Raw genomic sequence first — 21,128 nt, forward strand, 5'->3', positions numbered from 1 at the left:
ATAAAATGTCGGTGTTTTCTCAATCCAGACGCTTCACTTCTCTCCTCAGCAGCACCAAGGGTCATTTGCATTTTCCTTTAATATATTTCTTCAATTCCAAAGCTTTGGAGATTCCTTTGTGCATTTGTTTACTTCAAAGATTTTTTTTTTCTCCCCGTCATTGCTCAAGAACCTTGAAAAAAATTAAAGCGTAGTCAAAAGTGTAATAGATGCATATTAAAAAAAGCAATGTGCCGTGTATTCTACAGAGAGAGGGACTTTGATGTTATTTTCACAGAGTTAAGTCAGCCTACAGCTATGGTGTAACTCATGGTCATAGGTGAGAGATGGCAGCTCCCTCCCTTTATTGTTGGATGTTGTTGGACTCGCTGGTGAGGGAAAGGCTCAGACAGCGCGATTGCGTTTACTGTCTGGATTTTGCACAGTCAGCAGACGCGCCGCAGCAGCCACTCGCGTCAACGTGCGCGCACAACCATTGAGCGCGTTTGACCCGAGGAGGTTTTAGGGGTGGCGGTGTCGTGTGTACGCAAATGATTGGTGGTGACATCAGGATTGTACCTTCCGGTGCAGTGAGTACTTCAGGCCAGCACGGCGATCGGTGGATACAGATGGGGGCAAGAGAAGGAGAGAGCGGCGAGATGAATGGAGTGTGACACCCTTGGGTTGAAACGAGCTTCAGGGATGTGTTGGGAACACACTTGAAGCGGCAGCAGCAAAAGCTGATTTGAAAGATGGGAATGTCAAGGCAGTGATGAGCACTCAGCTCAGGTCATGGAATATTGTTAACTAGCAAGAGACGAATAAAAGGTTGAGGAACAGTAAGGGTAAATGGCCAAAAGCTTCCCTCTCCACATTTTTTTCTTGTCTTCTTTCGATCTATCCCTTTTTTTCTCAAGCTTGCACGCACGCGCATAAACACACACGAGCACACACACAAACCCATACCCACCCACCCACCATGTTATTGCTGAGTTACCACAATTCTAGTTAAATTGGAGGCTTAATTTGAAGCCAGTGGCTTTTTCTACAGGTCACATTGAGTCAATTTATCCGCAAAAGCCAAACTGTGGGTTTGATTAATGAAACACATGGACATGCTTCTGGCAGGATCAGGGAAGCCTAATCAAGCGAAATCTCTCGAGGTCGCAATTAGGTTTGGAGAGTCCTTGGAGTCCTAACTCTGCCTCCCAAACAAGCCTGTCCATTAATTTGGAAGAATGCAGAGATTTCTCAGACAAATAGTTTTCTTTCCACTTTCACGCCGAGACACGAACAAGCTCGTCATTCATGGGTTTGTGAAACGCACTGTGTAGTTTCAAGGATGTATACAAGAAGACGCGTAATAATATTGGGTTCATAAGAATGAAGCTTTAGCAGTAATATTGTGAAAACAAAAACAGAAAACTAAAAATTCAATGGTTTTGGTCCCCACAAAAACATCATAGATTATATACATCCAATTTGGCCAAGTTGTGTAATTTGACTTAAAATATGTATTTTATTCCTCAAATTTTACATACTTGAAGAAAAACATATCAATTTCCTTATGTCATTGATATAAAGTACATTCTTTGAGTACACTACCATTCAATAAGTCCTGTATTTATTTATAAATTGTAATGTTTAAAAAGAAAAAACACAGAAATTTTAAGTTAGTTTCAGTCTAGTACTGAAAAAGTTGTTATTCATAAAACAAATTAGAAAAAACATATTATTAGATAGTACCTAGTGTTCAAATAAATGAACATTTATCAGTATCAGTTTTCTGGTCATTTTTGACGTTTCCAGATTTGGATGATGACCGACTTCAGAATAAGTTGCTGTTAAGCATCATTCTGGGTAATGTTCTCTATATGTTTTAATCTGTTTTAAAATCTCTTTTTCACTTTTAAAACAACACCACCTAGAATCTTTTATCTTATCTTGCTTATCTTATCTTGATGTCATGATTTATAAAGTAAGTACTTTGGTTCTGCTGTGGCTTCAAATCTGCCATATAAATACAACTGGAATGGTTTGGATATTATCAGTGATTATGAGGACTAACGACAATAATAACAAGTTGATAATAGTACAAAAAAATCATTTTTTGTCACGAAAAGTGGCTTTTGATTGCTTAGCAGTTGCGGGTGGTTCACAAATAAACTCAGGGGTTTAAAACAAACCTTTCATATCTCTGACTTATATAACTTGTATTTGCTTCACCAGATGAAGTTACGTACCAACAGCAGCTATATAACTGTTTGAAATCTGCTTTGATGAGGAACGTTGTTGCTTTTTAATATAAGGACATCTCATTCCACACCCTCATCGATCAGCGAAATAAAAATCCAGGAGAAAAACATATAGCTGCACACATGCCTAATTTTTTTCTCATTTTAAAGTAGTTGCCTAGCTTTTTCTTTTTTTTTTTACTACTTGAGTATGGAACAAGTTGTGTTTGTCTGTGTCACTCAATGTTAGCTACGAGATGGGAATTTTTGCTTGCAGGATGCCCTCACAGGCCCCAATTTATTGACTGTAAAAGTTCTGCCTTTAGCTGCCAGCCCTACCGAGTGTTTATGGAATAATGTTCGCTAGACTCCAAGCAGCTACTATAATAAGAACAACTATGCAGCCTTACTGTCTGTCTGTGTGTGAGTGGAGTAAAACAGCATCCCAAACAAATCTGTAATAGTCTACATGACATTTCCTAATAAACCTGCATGATGAAGATACAAATCACCACATCAGAAGAATTAAAATTAGTAAGTGCAACATGGATTTTATTGCTGTTACCCATGAAACTTGTGAAAGCTAACTCATGATATTAAAGCTTAACTTCTGCAGTTGTAAAAATCGGCATTTTCCCTCTTGAGCATATTGCACATTGGGGTGTGTAGACAAAAAGATCAGAGCCATGTGACCATTCTGTTGTGTGAATTGTTATACCCTTCATAAGTTTTCTCATGATTGGTCAGGACGTTCCATTTGCTTGTGTCGTCGTAAAATTAAGATTGAGGGAAGCTAACTGGCTAACCAGATGTATGGCACATCAATCCACCTCATTGACAATTTTCAGTCGGCTACTGTACATTGAAAGCATGAGGATTTATCACATTTGATGCTGAGGTACAACTGACCTCTACTATAGCAACAAGCTATAGTACACTATAGCTTGTTGGCTTGCACCAGTTGGTGCGCTCACTTAGTTTCCAACAAGCTCACGGTGATGTGACATATTTCTACAACATGCAAGGAAACTATTACTCAAACAACTTCACAAAAGTTCACGTAAAAATCTAAACCTGGATCTGCCACAGTCCCGCACACTAGTGATGTAGCTCCAAACTCTTTCACAACCCTTGGGATATGTGGCTTTATACTCAGACTCTGCCATCCTATGATAGGTATCTCTACTTTCTAGTAAACAGATTTAATCAAGAAGCTTAATCCACAAAATGATTAGTCAATCTGGTTTCTGAAACCAGGGAGGATCTTGGAATTTTACTGATTTTACTGATATAAGGATGTTTTGGGGATGAATGCATCTGGATTTATCCCCAAACTGCATCTTTTTACAGATGATCTACTGATGTACTTGCATCTTTCATATTCATGCACATCAGTGTTATTTAGTTTGCATTGCTATCTCTAATCCCATCCATATGCATACACACAACAGTAGGGCTGAAGTCAACCCACCACTTATGGCTCTGAGCCACAGAGTGACATACTGACAGTGTTGTAATGATTGACACTTGAAACGACAAGTCAGACTGTGACAGACAGTCTATGCGAATAATTGACTACAATTTGACTACAATAATTGACTATACATTTGTGCTCCACTCAATGCCACCTGTAATGCCTGCTTTATTTTTAAGCTGACATTCTGATGGGATATGGATGATCCTACTTCTGAACAATCAGACGTAGTGTATGAGGTGGACCTTTTCTGAATATGTCGTGGCACAGTTTTGTGAAAGAGCCACTTGTAAGCATGATTGTCCTTGTAAAACATTTCCTAAGCGGTCCATTTCATGAAAGATTTTTGTCACAAGATTTGTTTTAAGCAAGTTATTCGAGTTACTCAACGAATCATTTCAGCCCTGTGCAGCGCCTTGTCTTGCTCTCTGCTGCATGTTGTGTGAGATGAGTCACTTTTTGCTAATTGCCACAGAGACAGAGAAAGCAGGTATCCCATTTTTACAAATGGTTCTGGGAGTGAAAGCTCCTTGAATATTAATATTTCCACTACGTTTTATTCTCAACCACAGGGAACTTAACTGGAGCCCAAATGCCCCAGAGATGTCTGTCTGGCTTAGCTAAGATGCATACCCACACACACACGCACACGCACCCCCACGCACGCACACACACACACACATATGCATGCACACACTCAAATACAGACCAAAAGTATGAAGAGGAAACTGATCAGCCGCATGGAGCGGGGAGGGCACTCCAATGGGACTAATTAAAGAGATGGAACAGACTGCAGAAATCATTGGAGAGCACAACTCTTCCTCCAACACCGCTTCTCTCTCTTCTCTCTCTTTTGCTCTTCTGTGTTCAGTTGATGAAAGCAACATTATAAAGGGTCACAACATCCAATGCTGCTTTCTTTGCCTGCGTTCGTACCGCAGGATGCGGATCAGAGCAGCCGGGGAACTGTGGTGACTGCAGCATCCGAAGGCGCTACCAGAAACGCACAATCAGATGTAAACAAGTGGAACACAATTGTTTACAAGCACTTACCGTAAAATTGGATTCCCAAATTCTCTTTGTATTTGTTTGTCGGTGCAGAAAAGTGCTTTTTTTGGAGTCGGTGCAGCTTTGTGTGTGCTTGTTGACGAGTGAGTCACCATTGGCTGCGGAGTCTGATACCGATGAAGACTCAAGCGGTTTAGATGCTATTGATTAGAACCCCCTTGTTTCTGTGCAGTGACAAACACACACACAGACTCACCCACACACACTTCCCTATCCCCCCTTGCTCTCTGAATCCATTTCTGCATCTCACATCCACTTGTTCTGCGGCAGACAGACCCACAACCAGCCATAATGAAGTGGCACTGCATGATCACAAACACCGCTGTGGGTCTAAATGAGCTGGGGAGGAAGCTGGCAGCGTTTCTGCTTTGTTTCCTAATTATTTACTTCTTGCAGAGCATAGGTGGGAACGGTAAGAAGAGGGCGAGGGGAGGAGGGAGTGATATGGGACAACCGGAGGAGACGAACGAGAGAGAAGAGGAAAACCGACAATGCATTCGGTTTATGAAAAGCGATCGGCAGTGGCACCTGCAGCAATCCTCAGCTGGGTCTCGTACATGTCAAAACATCGGCCTTGTTTTTCAGCAGAGCCTGTAAGAGATGAATGTTGTTAATCACTTTATGGGTTTTTATGTTATGTTAAATTTTTTTGATTCTGTATGCGTGTGATGGCAAATGTGTGATGGACTCTAACTTCATAAAGCCTGGGTCTAGTCTCTCTAGCTGTGCAGCTTTTTATTGCTAAAAAATGCCCGTCTGTAACGGCCAGATGAGTCATGCACCAAGCTCCGAACTCAAGCCAGGGCTTAACACACACACTTCCTCAGGGCAAAGAGACGCGCATGCAGAGAAAAAGTGTGTGTGTGCCTGAACACGGTGCGTGTGCATAGATGGACTCGTACGCTCACACTTGGGTCCAGCCAGGTGTGTGTAATCTCATCCACAACAGAGTTAATCTGCTCACTTTCACAGACCCGCAAAGTTTGGTTTACTCAAATCAGCACAAATCCTTTCAAGAATGTTTCGCGGAAATGTGCTCTCTTTCTTCTGTGGCACCTTTTCAGAGTTTACAGGGAAAATGAATTAACGCTAAGAGAGACATTTAAATGGTGGCAAAATACAGAGTCTGGGAAAAGTGTTCAGAACTCCTTGAACTTGTTCATCTTTTCTTCACATTGCAACTAAAAACTTTTGTGTATTTTATTGGGGTTTTGTGTGCTAGAATGTTTCTGAAATTCAAAATTATGAAATTGTTTGGGGAAAAAAAAAAAAAAATATATATATGGAGATTAAACATAAAAAAACATCTAGTGTATTGATTCTATCTTTAGACCCACTTTAAAAAAAGCGCTTTTGACACAACATTACAAAACATGTTCACACTTTGCTTCTTTTTTATGTTTCCTTTTATTCCCCTCAAGAGGCCCTGCCTGTCGCTTGTCTGCAGATGTAAAGAAAAAATGTGCCAGACAAGTGAAGACTAAATATAATGTGTAGTTCTGATGGTATTTTGGGGTATGCTTCTACCAGCTTTGATATTTTTACCTTTTTTTGTTCACCTCCGAACATCAACCTTTAAGTCTTGATGGAAATCCTCAATTGGATTTGAGCCAGGACTTTGACTGGGCCGTTTCAACTTCAGAATATGCTTTGATCCAAAACAGTGGTTCTGAATGTTGGCCCTCGGGACCTCTGCTGCATTTTTTGGTGTTTCCCTGCTGCTACGCACCTGACCTAAATGAATAGGTGATTAACAGGCATCAGAGACAGTATATGGCATGCCGGGAAGGCAAAGCAATCATTTGAACCAGATGTGCTTACACAGAAACAGAAGTAAAACACAAATGACGGTGGACCCTGAGGACTGGGATTAAAAGCCACTGATCTCATCACTGGCTGAATGTTTTGGTTTGCTGTCTTCCTGAAGGGCATGCCCCATCATAGTCTCAGACCGCCGACTGGTTTTCTGAGTGTTTTGCCCTGCAGCCCTTGTGTTCTCATCAACTGACCAGCTTCCCTGGTAACAAAAACCATCCCATAGTAGGAATGGCTTTCGCCATTATGGGATGGTGGTGGCAGCATTATGCTGCAGTCATTCCATGTTTCATTGTTGAGTTTGCCAGAGCACTTTTTTTTACACATTTGCTTCGCTCCCTCACCCCAACCAAAACGATTATACTCGGGTTGATATGCACTTTTTATGGCTTCCTAATTTATGCCGAGTTAAATTACACACAGAACAGATGAGCTCTGTTTTCTAATTAGGCGACTTCTAGCAGCAACTGGTTGCCCTGGACTTTAATTAGCTGTGTCAGTTAAAGGGCAGAATACAAATGCAAGCCAGAAATGTCCGATATGTTTGTAAAGAAAAGAAAAATAAATGAAACATTAAAAGTTGTGTATTGTTTTCCTTTCACTTTAGAATTAAGCCCCACGTTTGTCTGATCTATCACTTTAAATTTCATTAAACATAACTTTATTATTATTATTTCTGAAATAGTGCAAATGTTTTGTTTTTTCAAGACAACAGAGCCGGTTGTCTTGAAGCAACCGGCCTGTTTAATTATTTTCTTTTAATAGTTAAACAGGAGGCTTTGCAGTGAAAGCAATAGCACATTTAGTTAGACTTGTCAAGAAAAGCCCAAAACAAAATCCACTCTACCATGTGTGGATGTGGCTTCTCTTTCGACGTGTGCAAGAGAAGCCGCAGAGCAGAAGTGTGTCTGTAGGAGATTTACATCCTCCCAGCACTACTACAGCGCTTTGTTTTTGTTTGTTTGTGAGAATAAATCATGTGGAAGATACAACAGATGGTGAGCCGCTTGTCACTTTGTATGTTTTCGCCTATATTTGCTTTATCCTATTTCTCTTCGTGTCATTTCCTCACACAAATGTACACAAAGATACAGACTAAATGGGCCCTCCTGGTGGAGCAGACAGAGAGTTTGCCTGTTGTGGAAGTTTATGTCCTAGTCGGTGCCCGGAATATAAAGTGCTTTATTTCTATGCGTCCCCTCGCTCCGGGTAAACATAGGACAAAATTTAGGTTGGCAAACAGTTTGAAGGTACCCATCATTGTGTATTACCCAGAGTAATACGTCATACAATAAACTAAATCTGTTTTTAAACTACCTAATTACTAAATAATAATAATAAATTAATAAGATTCTTGCTTGGATTTCATTAGTGGTTGCAGAATTAGTTGCGGCCATCTTTTTGAGATGTGACGTGTTTTCAGCAGACGGGCTGACGTAGCTGTGGATAAAACAAGTTTGAGACTAACTGGCAGATTCTTTTATTGCAGAAAATTGGAGCCTCTCTTCCTTACCTGTAATGCTCAAAACACCAGCTTTCATTAATCTAAAGATATTTTTTCTCTGTATTGAATTTGCTCTCTGGCAAATCTTACTGCAAGCTTCAGCAAACACTGGAGAGCAGACAGGAAAAATCGTTTTCATCTTGCATTGATATCTCAAAATACTGTTCTTCATGTAATTATTGGACATTGTTTAAAATTGTTCAAACAAATACATGTATTGGTATGGCTTATCTTGTTACCTATTGTTTTTTTCTCAAAATGTTTATGTATAAAGTTTTGTTTGTTAAAACCACAATAAATGTGCAATTCTTGTAAATATTCAACTTTTAAAACAAAATGTTTACACGTCAATGTCTAATTTAAGTTTTGATTTATACTTGAACAGAGAGTTAAACAAAAAAAACAACCTTTGCCTCACTTATTAAACAAAACATGAACAGGGCATCACTCTGTAACAGTAACCAATGTTTCAGCTGCATATGTGTGTGTGTTTTTTTTCCTTTTGCGTGCAATGTAGTTTGGAAAAAAATCATGCATTTCGTATTCTGATGGTGTCTGCTTTCATCTGCTTCTTACAGAATGCGGGAGCGGGGTCTTTGGATTTGTGGAGTAGGTGTATGGAGTCTTCTGCTATCCCTTTGTCTGACCTCCCTCACACATGCACACAGAAGTCATACAGGTAAATGCATCTCTGCCTCATCTGTTTGTGTGTGTCCTCATTGTAAATATTCCTGTCAGCCAGCGAGCACGCTTTTACGGGACCTACAGTATCGGATCTTTTTGCAGATTACCTCTGCGGGGCGCCTCTCCGGTCAATTTCATTTAAGCTTGTAAAGCTGGAGTGGATAGACTGTGTGTTTCCACCTGAGGGAACATCGAGGTCAGATCCCCAGTGAAACGTGGGATCGCAGGGGCCGTTTGCTGGGACAAACGCTCAGTAAAAAGTTATTTAATAAGTAGAAAGGGAATACAAGTCGGCCGGCTAAACGGCCCGCCCAGCTCGGGATGCTTTTGTGCTTCTGCAGTCCAATCGTGACGCTCAGAAATACCCGGGGGTTACAGCAAAAGGGGCGGTGAGCTTTGTTTGTTTGCGGTTTCTGATTGTGTGATGGTCTTCTTTTGCCGCTGCATCACTGAGCCCAGACGCGTCTTAGCAACTCTGCAGTTCATTTCTCGTTTAAAGTTCTAGTATCTTTGCTCAGGGATCACCCTTACTGTGCTGACAATCACAAACTTCAACCGCTTGGCAGCACATTTTACTTGCCATTTGAATGTCAATTCCACTTTATTTGTTACTGTATGTTCATGCTGTTTCTTTCAAAAACAGAGATTGTTGTCAAGTTTATACATAGTTTTTTTTATATGATTTCAAGTCATTTAATAGTTGACAATTAAATGTTTAATTTTGCATAAACGATTACCCATGGTGCCATATCTTTGTTAACACTGAAATTTATGATCTAGTGGTCAAATTGAAAATGAAAAAGGATCATAAACTGATATTATGGGAAGTGAAGTGCTTTGCTGCCTTCACATCCTGTTTTACTGCATCCGAGATGTAGAGACGGCTTAAATATGTTACGCTTTCATAAAGTAATTGCTTTGTAGCATTTCTCCTTCATCAACACTATGTGACTACGTTCATAGTGAGCAGACCTTTTAAAAACAGAGATTGTTGTCAAGTTTATATATAGTTTTTTAAATATGATTTCAAGTCATATAATAGTTGACAATTAAATGTATAATTTTGCATAAACGATTACCCATGGTGCCATATCTTTGCTCACTATGCAGACCTTCTGTCTGCATAGACAGAAGGTCTGCTCACTATGAACTATGGGTTACGTTATCCTGGTGAAAGAGGTCACAGACACGAAGAATTATTGTTTCCATGAAAGGATGGAAATGCTGCAGTTCGTAGCTCGGTACTGCTGCTGAAAACAGACATTTACATAAACCAAATAAAAAGGTCTTTTTTTTTCTTCACAGTCTGAAGTTCAATCAAAGCTTATCTTGCTTTAGGTTACCAAAAATATTGGTAAATGCCAGAAAACTTAGCGAGAACGTATTTTAGATATTTTTTTGTAACTTTATTTGAATTCAGACGTTTACATACAGATTGATTTCTGCCCCAAGGGGAAACCCGTATGATAATGTAATTGCTTTTGAAACCTCTAATTGGTGAACTGACACATTTGAGTTAAAGGGAGTTGACAATGAGGAGGCGGTGTTAGGAGGCACACTTCTGGATATATTTTAAGGCTACATCTGGAACTGGAACACACCGTTTCTTGTTTGACAGTAAAAAAAAAAAAAAAAGAAAAAAAAAACATCAGCCAAGATATCAGGAAGGGAACTGTGGAGCTGCACAAGTCTGCTTCACCCTTGGGAACGGTTTCCAGATGCTTGAAGGTGTCATGTTCATCTGCTCAAACAATTATGTGCGAGGTTTGACTCAAGACATGCAGTTTGAACACTAGCTATCCCTGATATTGACCAAGTTTTCTGGCATTTAGCAAACAGAAATAATTTTGGTATTTCTAACTGGCCTAAAAACAAGAGAAAATGTGCATGTGACAAAAATGAAATACATCTATGTGGCTTGGTAACAACTGCAACTTTATCTTTCATTAAAAGGGATGATAAATTAGTCTCAGCACCTTGTAGCTCCTTCACTGCACATCTCGAATGCCAATGCTTATTTTTCTTTGCCCTCTAATCAACTCTGCACTTGCTCTGTTCTGAGTCAGTTTCAGTAGAAAAGACTTTACCAGATAAATTAAAAACAGTTTCTTTTTTTTTTCTGTAGTGTTGTCAGCATGTTTTATGTTTCAAACTCTGCCTTGTCCAGTTGGTCCATTAGTAGCTTCCTGTCATAGGATATTACCAGTCAGACTGTTTTTCTTCAATTCTTTTAAAATAATCCATTTCAGGGAGACATGCGTGAGTCATTTGATGTTCTGTGAGGAAATTGAGAATTTCTGAGCGTTATCACTGCTTAGTAACATGAATCTTTATGAGTTTATGCATCTGTATAGTGAATTTGTGTCCTTGCTGGAATCCGATAACCATCTCTCTGTGTTTGTGTGCGTGTGTGTGTGTGTGTTTGGTGTCTGTTTGTGAGTGAGATCGACTCTCCTGCTCTCTGGCTGTCAGGCATTATCATGTGCTCTCAAAGAGAGTTTCTTGTCAAGGCAAGGGCAAATATTTTCATAAAAGGAAGGATTTTGAAAAGACATGGAAAGAGGGGGTTTCACCAACCTTTTTCATTGACGTGCTGATGTCCACAAAAAGAAGTGAAAGCACTGAAAACAGGAGGTGTGAAATATATGAAAGTGACAGGATAAGACAAAAAGAAATTTGTTTCATAATTCTGAAATACGGTTGCTACTTGAGGCATTTGTGTAGAAGGAAATGGTGCAGAGGCGCCGTTAGGATCGAGAGAAAACGGGGAGCCAAGTCTGACACAGCAATCTTTTGATTTTCGTCCAAAAGCAGAATTACGTTTTAGATTAAAATTTAAAACTTTCTTCTCAAAGATAGTTATTTGACTTTCTTACTAATTTATTGTAGGTTAGGGCCCTAAATCAGAGTCCCGGCTATAAAGTGGGATAGTCTACGGAACAATTTTGATTTTTATATCATGCTAAAATGTCATTCCATCATTAATGACACACTTGGAGTGTTGCTTTGACTCACATGCATGTTTGAGGATTCCTTGAATCTTCTATGGCAGCTACTCAGGGATGTCTCAGCACCTGCTCCTGTGATACGCCGCCTGGATTCCTAAAGCTCCTCCTTAGAGCTGCAGTCTCCAGCTCCACCAGACTAGCAGCAGCCGCAATTGGCAAACATCTGGTGGAACTTTGCATCTGCCAAGCTTGTCATACAAGTTACAACGGTCCTAAGGAAACTAGTAATAATTGTGAATGGAGAGCATGGAGAAGCATTGCTGTGAGGACATGCTGAAGGCAGAGTGTCAGATATGGTATGAGGTTCTTAAAGAGACAGGTGCTGATTTTAAGGTGTGAGATATGGCTGTGATGCAAAGTCACATTTCTTTTGAGTCATGTTTGACATAGATAGTAGCAACTGAAGGTAACATAGTTACTTGATTTGTGCTGGAAATTCTTAATACCCTCTGTGTAAGGACATATATTGCCTAAATCATTCATCAGACTTTACTTCTACTTTTTGTGTATTTTCTTTAAACAGTTTTATATTCAACTGATGTTTTAGCATTTGTTTTCAATAGCGTTGTTTAGGACTATTAATAAAAAGTTGGAGCTTCAGCCTGATTGCCTAACAAGGTCTACAGCGGTGTGTTGTGCTCCCGTTAATGGTTGATTGATTATAGAGTAATTGGTAATCAGGGAGTAACAACATCATGCAGGTGCATGTTGTTTAGGTGCAGAAAAACAGACAAGTAATCAAATAAATATGGAGCACACAGATAAGTCACATCAAGGTCAATGCCTTCACTCATATACACACACAGAGACAAATACATGAACACACATCCCTAATACAACTGAGTGAATGTATTGACTTTTTAAATATTTTGCAACTACTTTAAGTAAAAATTTGATTGAGGATGTTATTGGTAGTTATTTGACCAATCATATCTTATGAATAGAGTCGTAAGCACAAAGCAGACTTTGTGCTTAAAAACTAGCCAAACCAAAAAAAAAAAAAAAAAACTGAGACAAAGATTAAAATGGTCAAAAGGTTGTAAAAAAAATTTTGTTGCAGAGAAAATAAAGTATTGGTGATTTGTTTTTTCTTTTTTTAGAGAATTACCTCTAACCTCGTCACAAATAGACTCATTTTAAATACACAGAAGCATAAAAACACAGAAGACAAATGTGCATCTCTTGTTTTAACAGAAACTCATCTGGACCTGTAAGCAAACCAGAAATTATCCATTAACTTCAAGTTGAGTTAAGAATTTTCCCTACCACATTTTTATTACGTCTTTCACTGAGGCAAAACTGAGATTTTCTGTGACCTAAAACCACCCTCATCCATATGCAAACACGGTTTGGGAGAAAATTGGGATGTTTTTTTGGTTTGGGGTTTTTTTTTTTATAAAAGCTGCAAAGTGGATTTTTTTTAAAACCTCCTTTTGTTCATGTTTTGTGTGGATTGCCTATCTGCCTATTTTTAAAAGCAGTCAGTAGAGGTCCACTTAAAGTATCACTTCATGATTTGCACAGCAAAACAATAGTGAAGCATTTATGAAAGAGTTCTTTCTGCTCTTGTCACCAACTAAAAAAAGTTTTTGACAGGTAGGAAAGAGATAACATTCTCAGAAGAAATATAAGCCATGATTGTTTTGGCTTATATTCATGTGTTTAGCTGAAGGAGCTAAACACATGGAGAAACCAGGAAGTCTAAAAAAGAATTAAAGAGAAAGTGAGAAAGTGTAGCTCTTGTGTCATATCCTGGGTCTGCAGAAGGAATGCACCGATTCACTTTTTTCACTTCTGATATCAATACCGATATCTGAAATGTAGCATCTGTTGACAAAAACAAAAACAGATGAATTGACTTAAAACGTTTTTGTTTTGTTGTTGTTGTTGTTTTTAAGCGGCTATGAATGAACTGAGTTACATATTAATTTAATAACTTTGCATCAGAACAGCTTCACAAGCCTGGTCAAACATGTAAAAACAACATTACTTTGCTCAGTTAGTGCAATTAGAAGTATAATGACAATGTAAAATAAATAAGAAAGAACTGACCAAAACAATAGGTTGGTTACTGGTGAAACATGTAAAAAAATAAACTGCAACAAACCATTCAAATGGATCAAAAAGTGCAGTTAGGAATTCTTAATATAAAATGAAATAAATAAATAAGCATGTTTCTCAGAGTACAAATCATAGAATTAGATTGAATAGATCTAATTCTATTAAATACTTCAGAAAAAACTAGATTTTCATTCGGATACAACTCCAGCGACTGATTGGGCGATTCTAGCAGGTTTTGAGTGCGGTTAAGAGTTTCCTTTGCTGTGTTCTTGGGATTATTGACTTGCTTGGAAATACACACTCATCTTTTAATTATTATCAAGAATCTCCCAACACGATGCTTCATTCATCCCGCCTTCAATTATATATTTTCTTCCAGTATTGTATGCCGTATGACAGCCTGCTTGGCTTTTTTGGCATAGTGATTTATCTGTGGTGTGCAGAATCATTCTTCCTCCAAGATGGTTCACAGGGTTTAACTTTTTACCTGACTTGTTCAAATCGTGTGCCGCAAACTCTCCACAACCTTCAATGTGTGTGTTTTTTTTTTAGCAGTGTAGTATTGTGCACTGATTGTGCGTAGAGGTTACTGCAGTTTTGTGTTCTACCTATTCTTTTCATAGGAAAAACTTTTCCTGTTATTGCAAGGGTTTTCTGATGCCCACTCCAAGTGTTTTTTTTTTTTACACAACCCTTCATTATTCTTTTGACTAAATAAAAAGCTTTTTTTTTTTGTAGGCCATCAATTAATATTGAACCAGCTGATATTTCTTTCTAAAAAAAACTGCAGGAATGCATTTTTAATATACTGGCAGAATTCAACTGGATTATTAGCTTTAAATGCCAATCCTTTTTATATGTCTTAAATATTTTTCACATAACCACATTTGTGGATGAATTTGCTTTGATTTCTTTGTATGTGTAGATGCCCGGGATAAATGCAAATTGTATGTTGAAAGGATATATTAGAAATATAGCTACGGAAAAACATTGACATGCTACAACACTTGCTTTACCTTCTTTATCCTCCCATCAATTAACTGGTCCAGCTCCTCTTAGACCAGTCGACAAACATGGTTCTTTTTGTGAGTCTTCCTCTTGGTCTTCTCTTGGTGGAACGAGGGGAGTTGTCCAGAAGGCCTCCATACCCGATGAAAACAAAATAAAAGGAAAAATCTGTAAAATATTTGGAGTGGTGAGATATCTTTGCAGATTTGAATTGATCCTTGTGTACCAAAACAGAGAGTAATTACTTTAAAGTTTGTTCCTGTTAAAAGCCGAAGCCTAGAAGCTAATGGTAATTGTGTTCCTTAATTAAAATGTCTACCTTCCATACCTTTACCATTTATCAAGAGTTCATGGAGCACTATACTCTTCAGGCTATGTATGGTGTCAGTTTATTTATGTTCATATTCACGTCACAATTTACAATTTTACTGAACTGTTCAGTCGCAAATTAACCAGGAAACATTTTGGAGAACGTTATTGAATCAAGATGGCGGAAAAGAAATTTGAATACACCACTTGCAAAACAGTTGCAAAGTAGTTAGGGATTACATTTTCTCTAATCTTGAAATAGATGTCACATTCTGTGTTTAAAACTTCTAATTACAAAAACAGATGCATTCATTTGTCTATTTGATGGCTTATTTAAAATTGAGATTCATTGCCCTTTTTTTCAGTTCAAAACTGGTTTACATGAAAGTACAAATGTCCCGAGTAAGCAACCCTAAGATGACTTGCCAAATAGATATTCCACCTTGTAGCACAACAGAAGTGCAATCTTCAGTGTTCTATTTGGTTCAGTTGGCTCTCTCAAGAAAACCTGAACATATCAAACACTCTTCTATTCTTGCAGGACAATTAACGTAAGCCCTTTGACTACCATTCTTTTTTTGCTATCAAAACTCTCCTGGATGGTACACTACTCTGTTCAATCAGTCATTTAACTTAATGTTTCCAGAGTCTCCAAGATACTTACCAACAATAAACTCATTTGCAAACAAAGCACAAGACAGACTTTATGCACCTAGATTTGTATTTAAACATGTCTGACCTCTTATTTTTCCTTGTGTCATTCTTGTTGTGGTTCATTATTTGACTATTACACATGCCGGCATTTATGGTTGAAATTGTGGAATGCATACTAAATAAGTAAGCATAGGTTCAGCAGATTTATGCTCAATGCTTTCTATGGTGAGACAGTAATCAGTATCATCAGAACGAAGGAGATGGGGAAAAAAAGAGTCGCCGTGGTTACGTTCCAGCACACGTACAAGTGTGAATACAAGCGTGTGTAGAGGTTTTGTTCCTTTTTCATCCTCCAGACATTTAGCCTTCAAGACTGAACTGAGAAATACATCATGTTTTTTTTTTTTTTTTTATGTTGCGGCTCAATCTGTTTGTTTTAAACTGTACATCCCATGTAATGTATTTAGAACTCTTAAGAAAAAAAAAAGCTTTAGGGGTACTAAAGATTTTCTTCAATGAAGAGCTTTCGTTTGAAGGCGAAGGCTAGGCCTTGGTTAAATGCCTTAGTGGCTTTGCCAATAGTCTTGGCAAAACAGCTTGGCTTGGACTTTGAAGCAAAGCGGAACAGCGATTACGCTGATCACTTCACCACACACTGTTGAGTCATTGATTCTCAGTCTATGGCCTGCCGTCACCATACATTGCCTCTGATTAGAGGCCAGTGAGAACTTGACTTGCTCTGAAAGGGATTGCGACTGCCAAGAAGGTGAAAAAGAGATATAAGGACAAAGGCATATGGGGGCTACGGGTGCTACACCACCCTCACACAAGCTCAGAAGAGACATTTAGACCAAAGTGCATATGAATGCACATGCAAAAACACACAAAACATTCAAACACCAACCCTCGTGCACACACACACACATACACACACACACGCGTCTACATTCATGCATGGCCAATGAGGCTCTCTGCAAATGTGATGTGTGGAGACAAGCTGTCTGCCCTCTTTAGTGGCTGTTCCACAGCAAAGCTGCACTCAGCGCCTGGTCAACAACATGGCTCCATATGGCTAGTGAAAAATTCAAGTTGCAAAAATCACCAAATGTGAAATGTTTCATGCTGACAAACCTTCGAACAATCCCTTGCAGTCGCTTCAATGGTCAAGAGGTGGTCAAGAGATGGAGAACATGTGCTGTTGTGTAAGTGAGACAAAGAGTCAAAAGACAATGAATTACATTAAGTATTTGGTGTTTAGTATAAAAAATGTTGCAAAGGAAATTTGTGGCTAAAACTGAACTGTTTTTGTTTTTCATGTTTGATATTTTAATGAGCAAACTGGCCTCAATATATGTGTGTGTTTGTGTGTTTTTAAAGCAAACATTTTAGCTCTTCACATTATAAAACACATTGTGTGAATTTAAATAAACACAGAACCACCATCGCTGCCAGCAGATGAGAGACTCTGGACATTGTGAGCCTAGCGTGGTTGGCACACCTTCTCAATGAGACGTGGAGGATGGGGACATCAAGTGGGCCTGACTGGGAAGGATATTTTTACTTTTAGGGGATCACAATTCTCATCCTCGCCCTCGGATGTTGGCAGCGTAGGGAACCACTTATCCTTGTGGATTTTAAAATGACTTGTCGCCATTTTGTGGGAGGTGGTGCTGGACTATCAGGTGATGGCTAAATGATATCTTGTTTTTTGCAGCCGGTGTTGTTCTCTTAGCTTCTTTAAGAAGTGATCATTAGTGTGCTCTAAAATTGTTTATATAGTCTAATCTCAGGCCATGGTTTGCAGCTGGAAAAAACGATGGCCCACTCTCTGCCAGTATTCATAATCTATCTCGAATAAAAAGCTTAAGTATCTAGGTGTCTTGGTAATGAGTGATAAGAGCAGGAGATTGATAGACAAACTCTGGCCTCTTTAGCAATAATTGCTGATTCAGTCAGTCGCTCTGAGTCGAGAGCAAAGTTCTTGATTTACCTCCGTGTTTAAATGGACTGAATTTGTGTAGCACGTTTCCAGTGGTACTAATGAGTCAAAGTGTTGCACCACAAAGCCACATTCACCCAATTGCACTCACAAACATGCACGTATTCATATACTGAAACACAAATTTGTAGGCAGCTTAGTGTTAAGTGTCTTGCCCAGGGGCACATCGGCATGTGGAAGGGGGAAGATGGAATCGAACCCCAAAACTTCCAGATTGCAAGATGACTTGTCTTCCCACTGAGTCACAGTTGCCCCCACTTATCACACATGATCATGACATATGCTTTATAAAAGAAAGAGGTCCTCTTAAGAAATGGTTGGAATGAGCTTTTTTCCATAGAGTAAATGAGCTCGTCCTTAGAGACAGGGCGAGAGCTCCAGGGGGGATTACGGAGAGGAGTCGCAGCTTCGTTGCATCCAAAGAAATCTGCCACCACTCTTTACTGAAATTGCCCCCCCGTCAACAGCACAGTTTGTAGCTTCCCATTCTCTGAGCTGCTGCCAAATTCAAATGCAGCATAATGTTTTAACTTTCTCACATGGGGGATTCACACCAATCCATATTTGATTTAAAAAAAATTAAATTAACAAGAGGTTTTGGATTTTTATTGCCGTTACAGACACGTCAGGTTTTTATTACTGTGTTAAACTCAATGCATGTGTGTCTCATCTGCAGTGCACAGGACTTTAAAGTTATGTAATTAGAAAACAAGACAAAAGCTGACCTGTTGACCGCTGGAGGTGGGCATAAACCCACCAATCCGGATGGATGGATTTCTGAGTGAAATCCATGGGTGCCGTTTGCGTACTCTGGTTTACTCAGTTATTTCTTTTAAGGCCTTTACATATTGTCATACTGGTTTCTAGCCAAAACTGACTTTGAGAACCCTCTTTATTTATTTATTATTTATTACTCAACAGAGAAACATGTTATTTATGGTCTGTCCATTTCTTAATCCTAATTATGTGTGTTAGATCGCCTCAAGCTTTCACTCTCTTGGGCTCACAATCCGTCTTTTTTCTTGTTTACAAGTTTTAATGTAACAGAATTTGCATATTTTCACCTTCGCCAATCAGCGCGTCCTTGGTGCACATGTAGTGTTAAGCCATGTAGTTATTAATGTGGCAGGAATGCATCTCATAACGGGCTCTTTGACCTTCTGTGGTTAAACACGAGATAATCTTCTGTGCTCATTTCTTCTCAGACACAATTCCATCACAAATAAAAAAAAATAAAAAATGTAGAGATGGAAAACATTTTTTTTCTCTCTGTCAATATGGCTTTTTTTCTGCTGAAATATTGAACAGGAAGTTGACAAAGCTTCAAAAATGTTTTATATCCAGAGCAGGGAGGGAGTGTATTTACATCTGAGTTTTTTTTTTTTTTTCCAGTAAGCAAGAAAAAATGTATGTCTGTGAAAGTAGACGGGTGAAGCCAGACAGACAGACACTAAGATGCACTCTGCTTGCAGGATTATGATTCATGGCCTCTGCCTGAAAATCCACAGTAAAAAATAAACAAATGCGGAATGTGCTGGTGTAACATACTAAGGACGAGTTGGAAGCTTTACATATAGCATGTGTATTCTCTGCTTACTTTACACAATCACAATTGCTTGCTCTCAAATACTGAAACAAGTTAAGATAAAGAAATTGACTGACATGCTTCTCCTGCAACTTTCACCGTGTAATTGAACCGTGTCGGAAAAGGGACACACCTAAAAGTTGCATGACTCTGGGCTCCGAGGAATGGAGTTTGAGACTGCTGTACGACGTCAACCTTTTAGGTTTTTGCTGTGCGGTGTTAAAAAAAAGTTTTACTGAGAGGTAACACGGTAATCATTTGCAGCACCCTGTGTCTAAAGCTCTAGCCACTAGCTAATTGGTGTAAATAAAAAGCTTCCTTTGAGTGCACAGGGAGATTACCTCATTGGGGCCTTCTGATTGGATTTATTAGTGGGAATCATTACCATTTAGCTTGCAAGCCAATTCTGCATAGATGCAGTCTTGTAAATCGGTAGTTCCTTCAGCTAAAGGAAATAATTTGTTTATCCTGCAACCTTATTGGATCCATTGGATTGGACATGTAAGATTATTATTTTGTATTTTTCAGAAAAAAAAACATGGACTCACTGTGAAATGGTGGTTTTGAGGACCCCATTTAATACAGGAAGAAAGCATACTGGATGCAAATAAGCACTTGTATTAAGATATATTGGAAGATATGAATGAATAAAAGGTGTGGAGAACTAAAAACTGAAACAACTCTTGGAAACTACTTAAAGGGATAAACCGACATAAAAAAAACCCCACGAAATGTAAGACTTCATCTAAATGCCAAATCAAATACAAAAATGTCACATTATGTCAATTGATGACATATATGTCACTCCTGTGTGATGCCCCCACGTTGATCTCTTTAGCAGGAAGGATTGCTGTCCAGTGAAAATGCTGCTGATGTAGCCCGCATGCTACCTGGTTTGACACGTTGTGTTTTCACTGATGGTATTCTGGATACCTTGTTTGTGGTTCTGTGATCTCCAGTGCCTTTTTTACTTTCCTGAACCGCTCTTCCTGATCTTCTCTAACGTCTCATAACAATAAGGCGTCTTTATGTAAACTCGAGAATAGTTATAAGTTGCAATCAAATTGGATCAATAGTTTATGAATTACTCAGACCAGCCCATCTTTCCCCAACCATTATACCACCTCCAACGTTTTTAAAAACCCCTTTCCTTTCTTCTTCATGTTAATTTTCTGTTTCAACATTTGTACTAAGGGCAATTCCTTTTATTTATCAGCTGGTCATTTAAGTTTTTTAAGACTTCCACTCGTTCCTGCGTTGATCTCCTTACCTCTTCTTTAGCCACTGTTTCATATTCTCCCTTTCCTCCTCTTTCTAACTTTTGCTTTATTTCACAGCTATTAAACCAGGAAATTTCAATCAGGTAGCACAGCGTGAATTTCTGCAGGGGCAGGCGAAAAAGACTGAACTTTTATTTAATGCAGCCGTTCTTACCTCTCCCCTCTCCACCTCTATCTCGTCTCTCTTTTCTTCCGCAGCTGAACTCAACCTTGGCTCTTTATAGTTTATGATTCAATTTCCAATTTGTTCTCTGGAGGTATTTGCCTGGTGGGTGGCACGGCGCTTTTGTTCTTATGTGTTTGTACAATACTAGTCTTTGGTATTCATTGGGACACAGACTTACAGATGTATGCATTTGAATTTCCAACTCTGCGTCTGAAGTGCTCTTGGATTTGTTTCATAAGAAAGTCACATTGAGATCGGGATCTCCCTTTCAGTAGACATGCATTGCAGCATAATTTATGT

At 38.9% G+C, this 21,128-nt stretch overlaps 1 protein-coding gene across 1 annotated transcript in view; it reads left to right on the plus strand.

The window, feature by feature from the left end:
- Nucleotides 1-21,128, plus strand: part of LOC103467396 (protein FAM19A2-like) — a 90,860-nt gene that overhangs the window by 37,169 nt on the left and 32,563 nt on the right. The window contains exon 2 of the mRNA XM_008413737.2: nucleotides 8,653-8,753. Coding sequence (XP_008411959.1) covers nucleotides 8,654-8,753 — 100 coding nt within the window. The 5' untranslated portion in view covers nucleotide 8,653. The remainder of the gene's footprint in view (nucleotides 1-8,652; nucleotides 8,754-21,128) is intronic.

This window comes from Poecilia reticulata, linkage group LG7 (assembly GCF_000633615.1).
Source record: "Poecilia reticulata strain Guanapo linkage group LG7, Guppy_female_1.0+MT, whole genome shotgun sequence".
NCBI classification, from domain to species: Eukaryota; Metazoa; Chordata; class Actinopteri; order Cyprinodontiformes; family Poeciliidae; genus Poecilia; species Poecilia reticulata.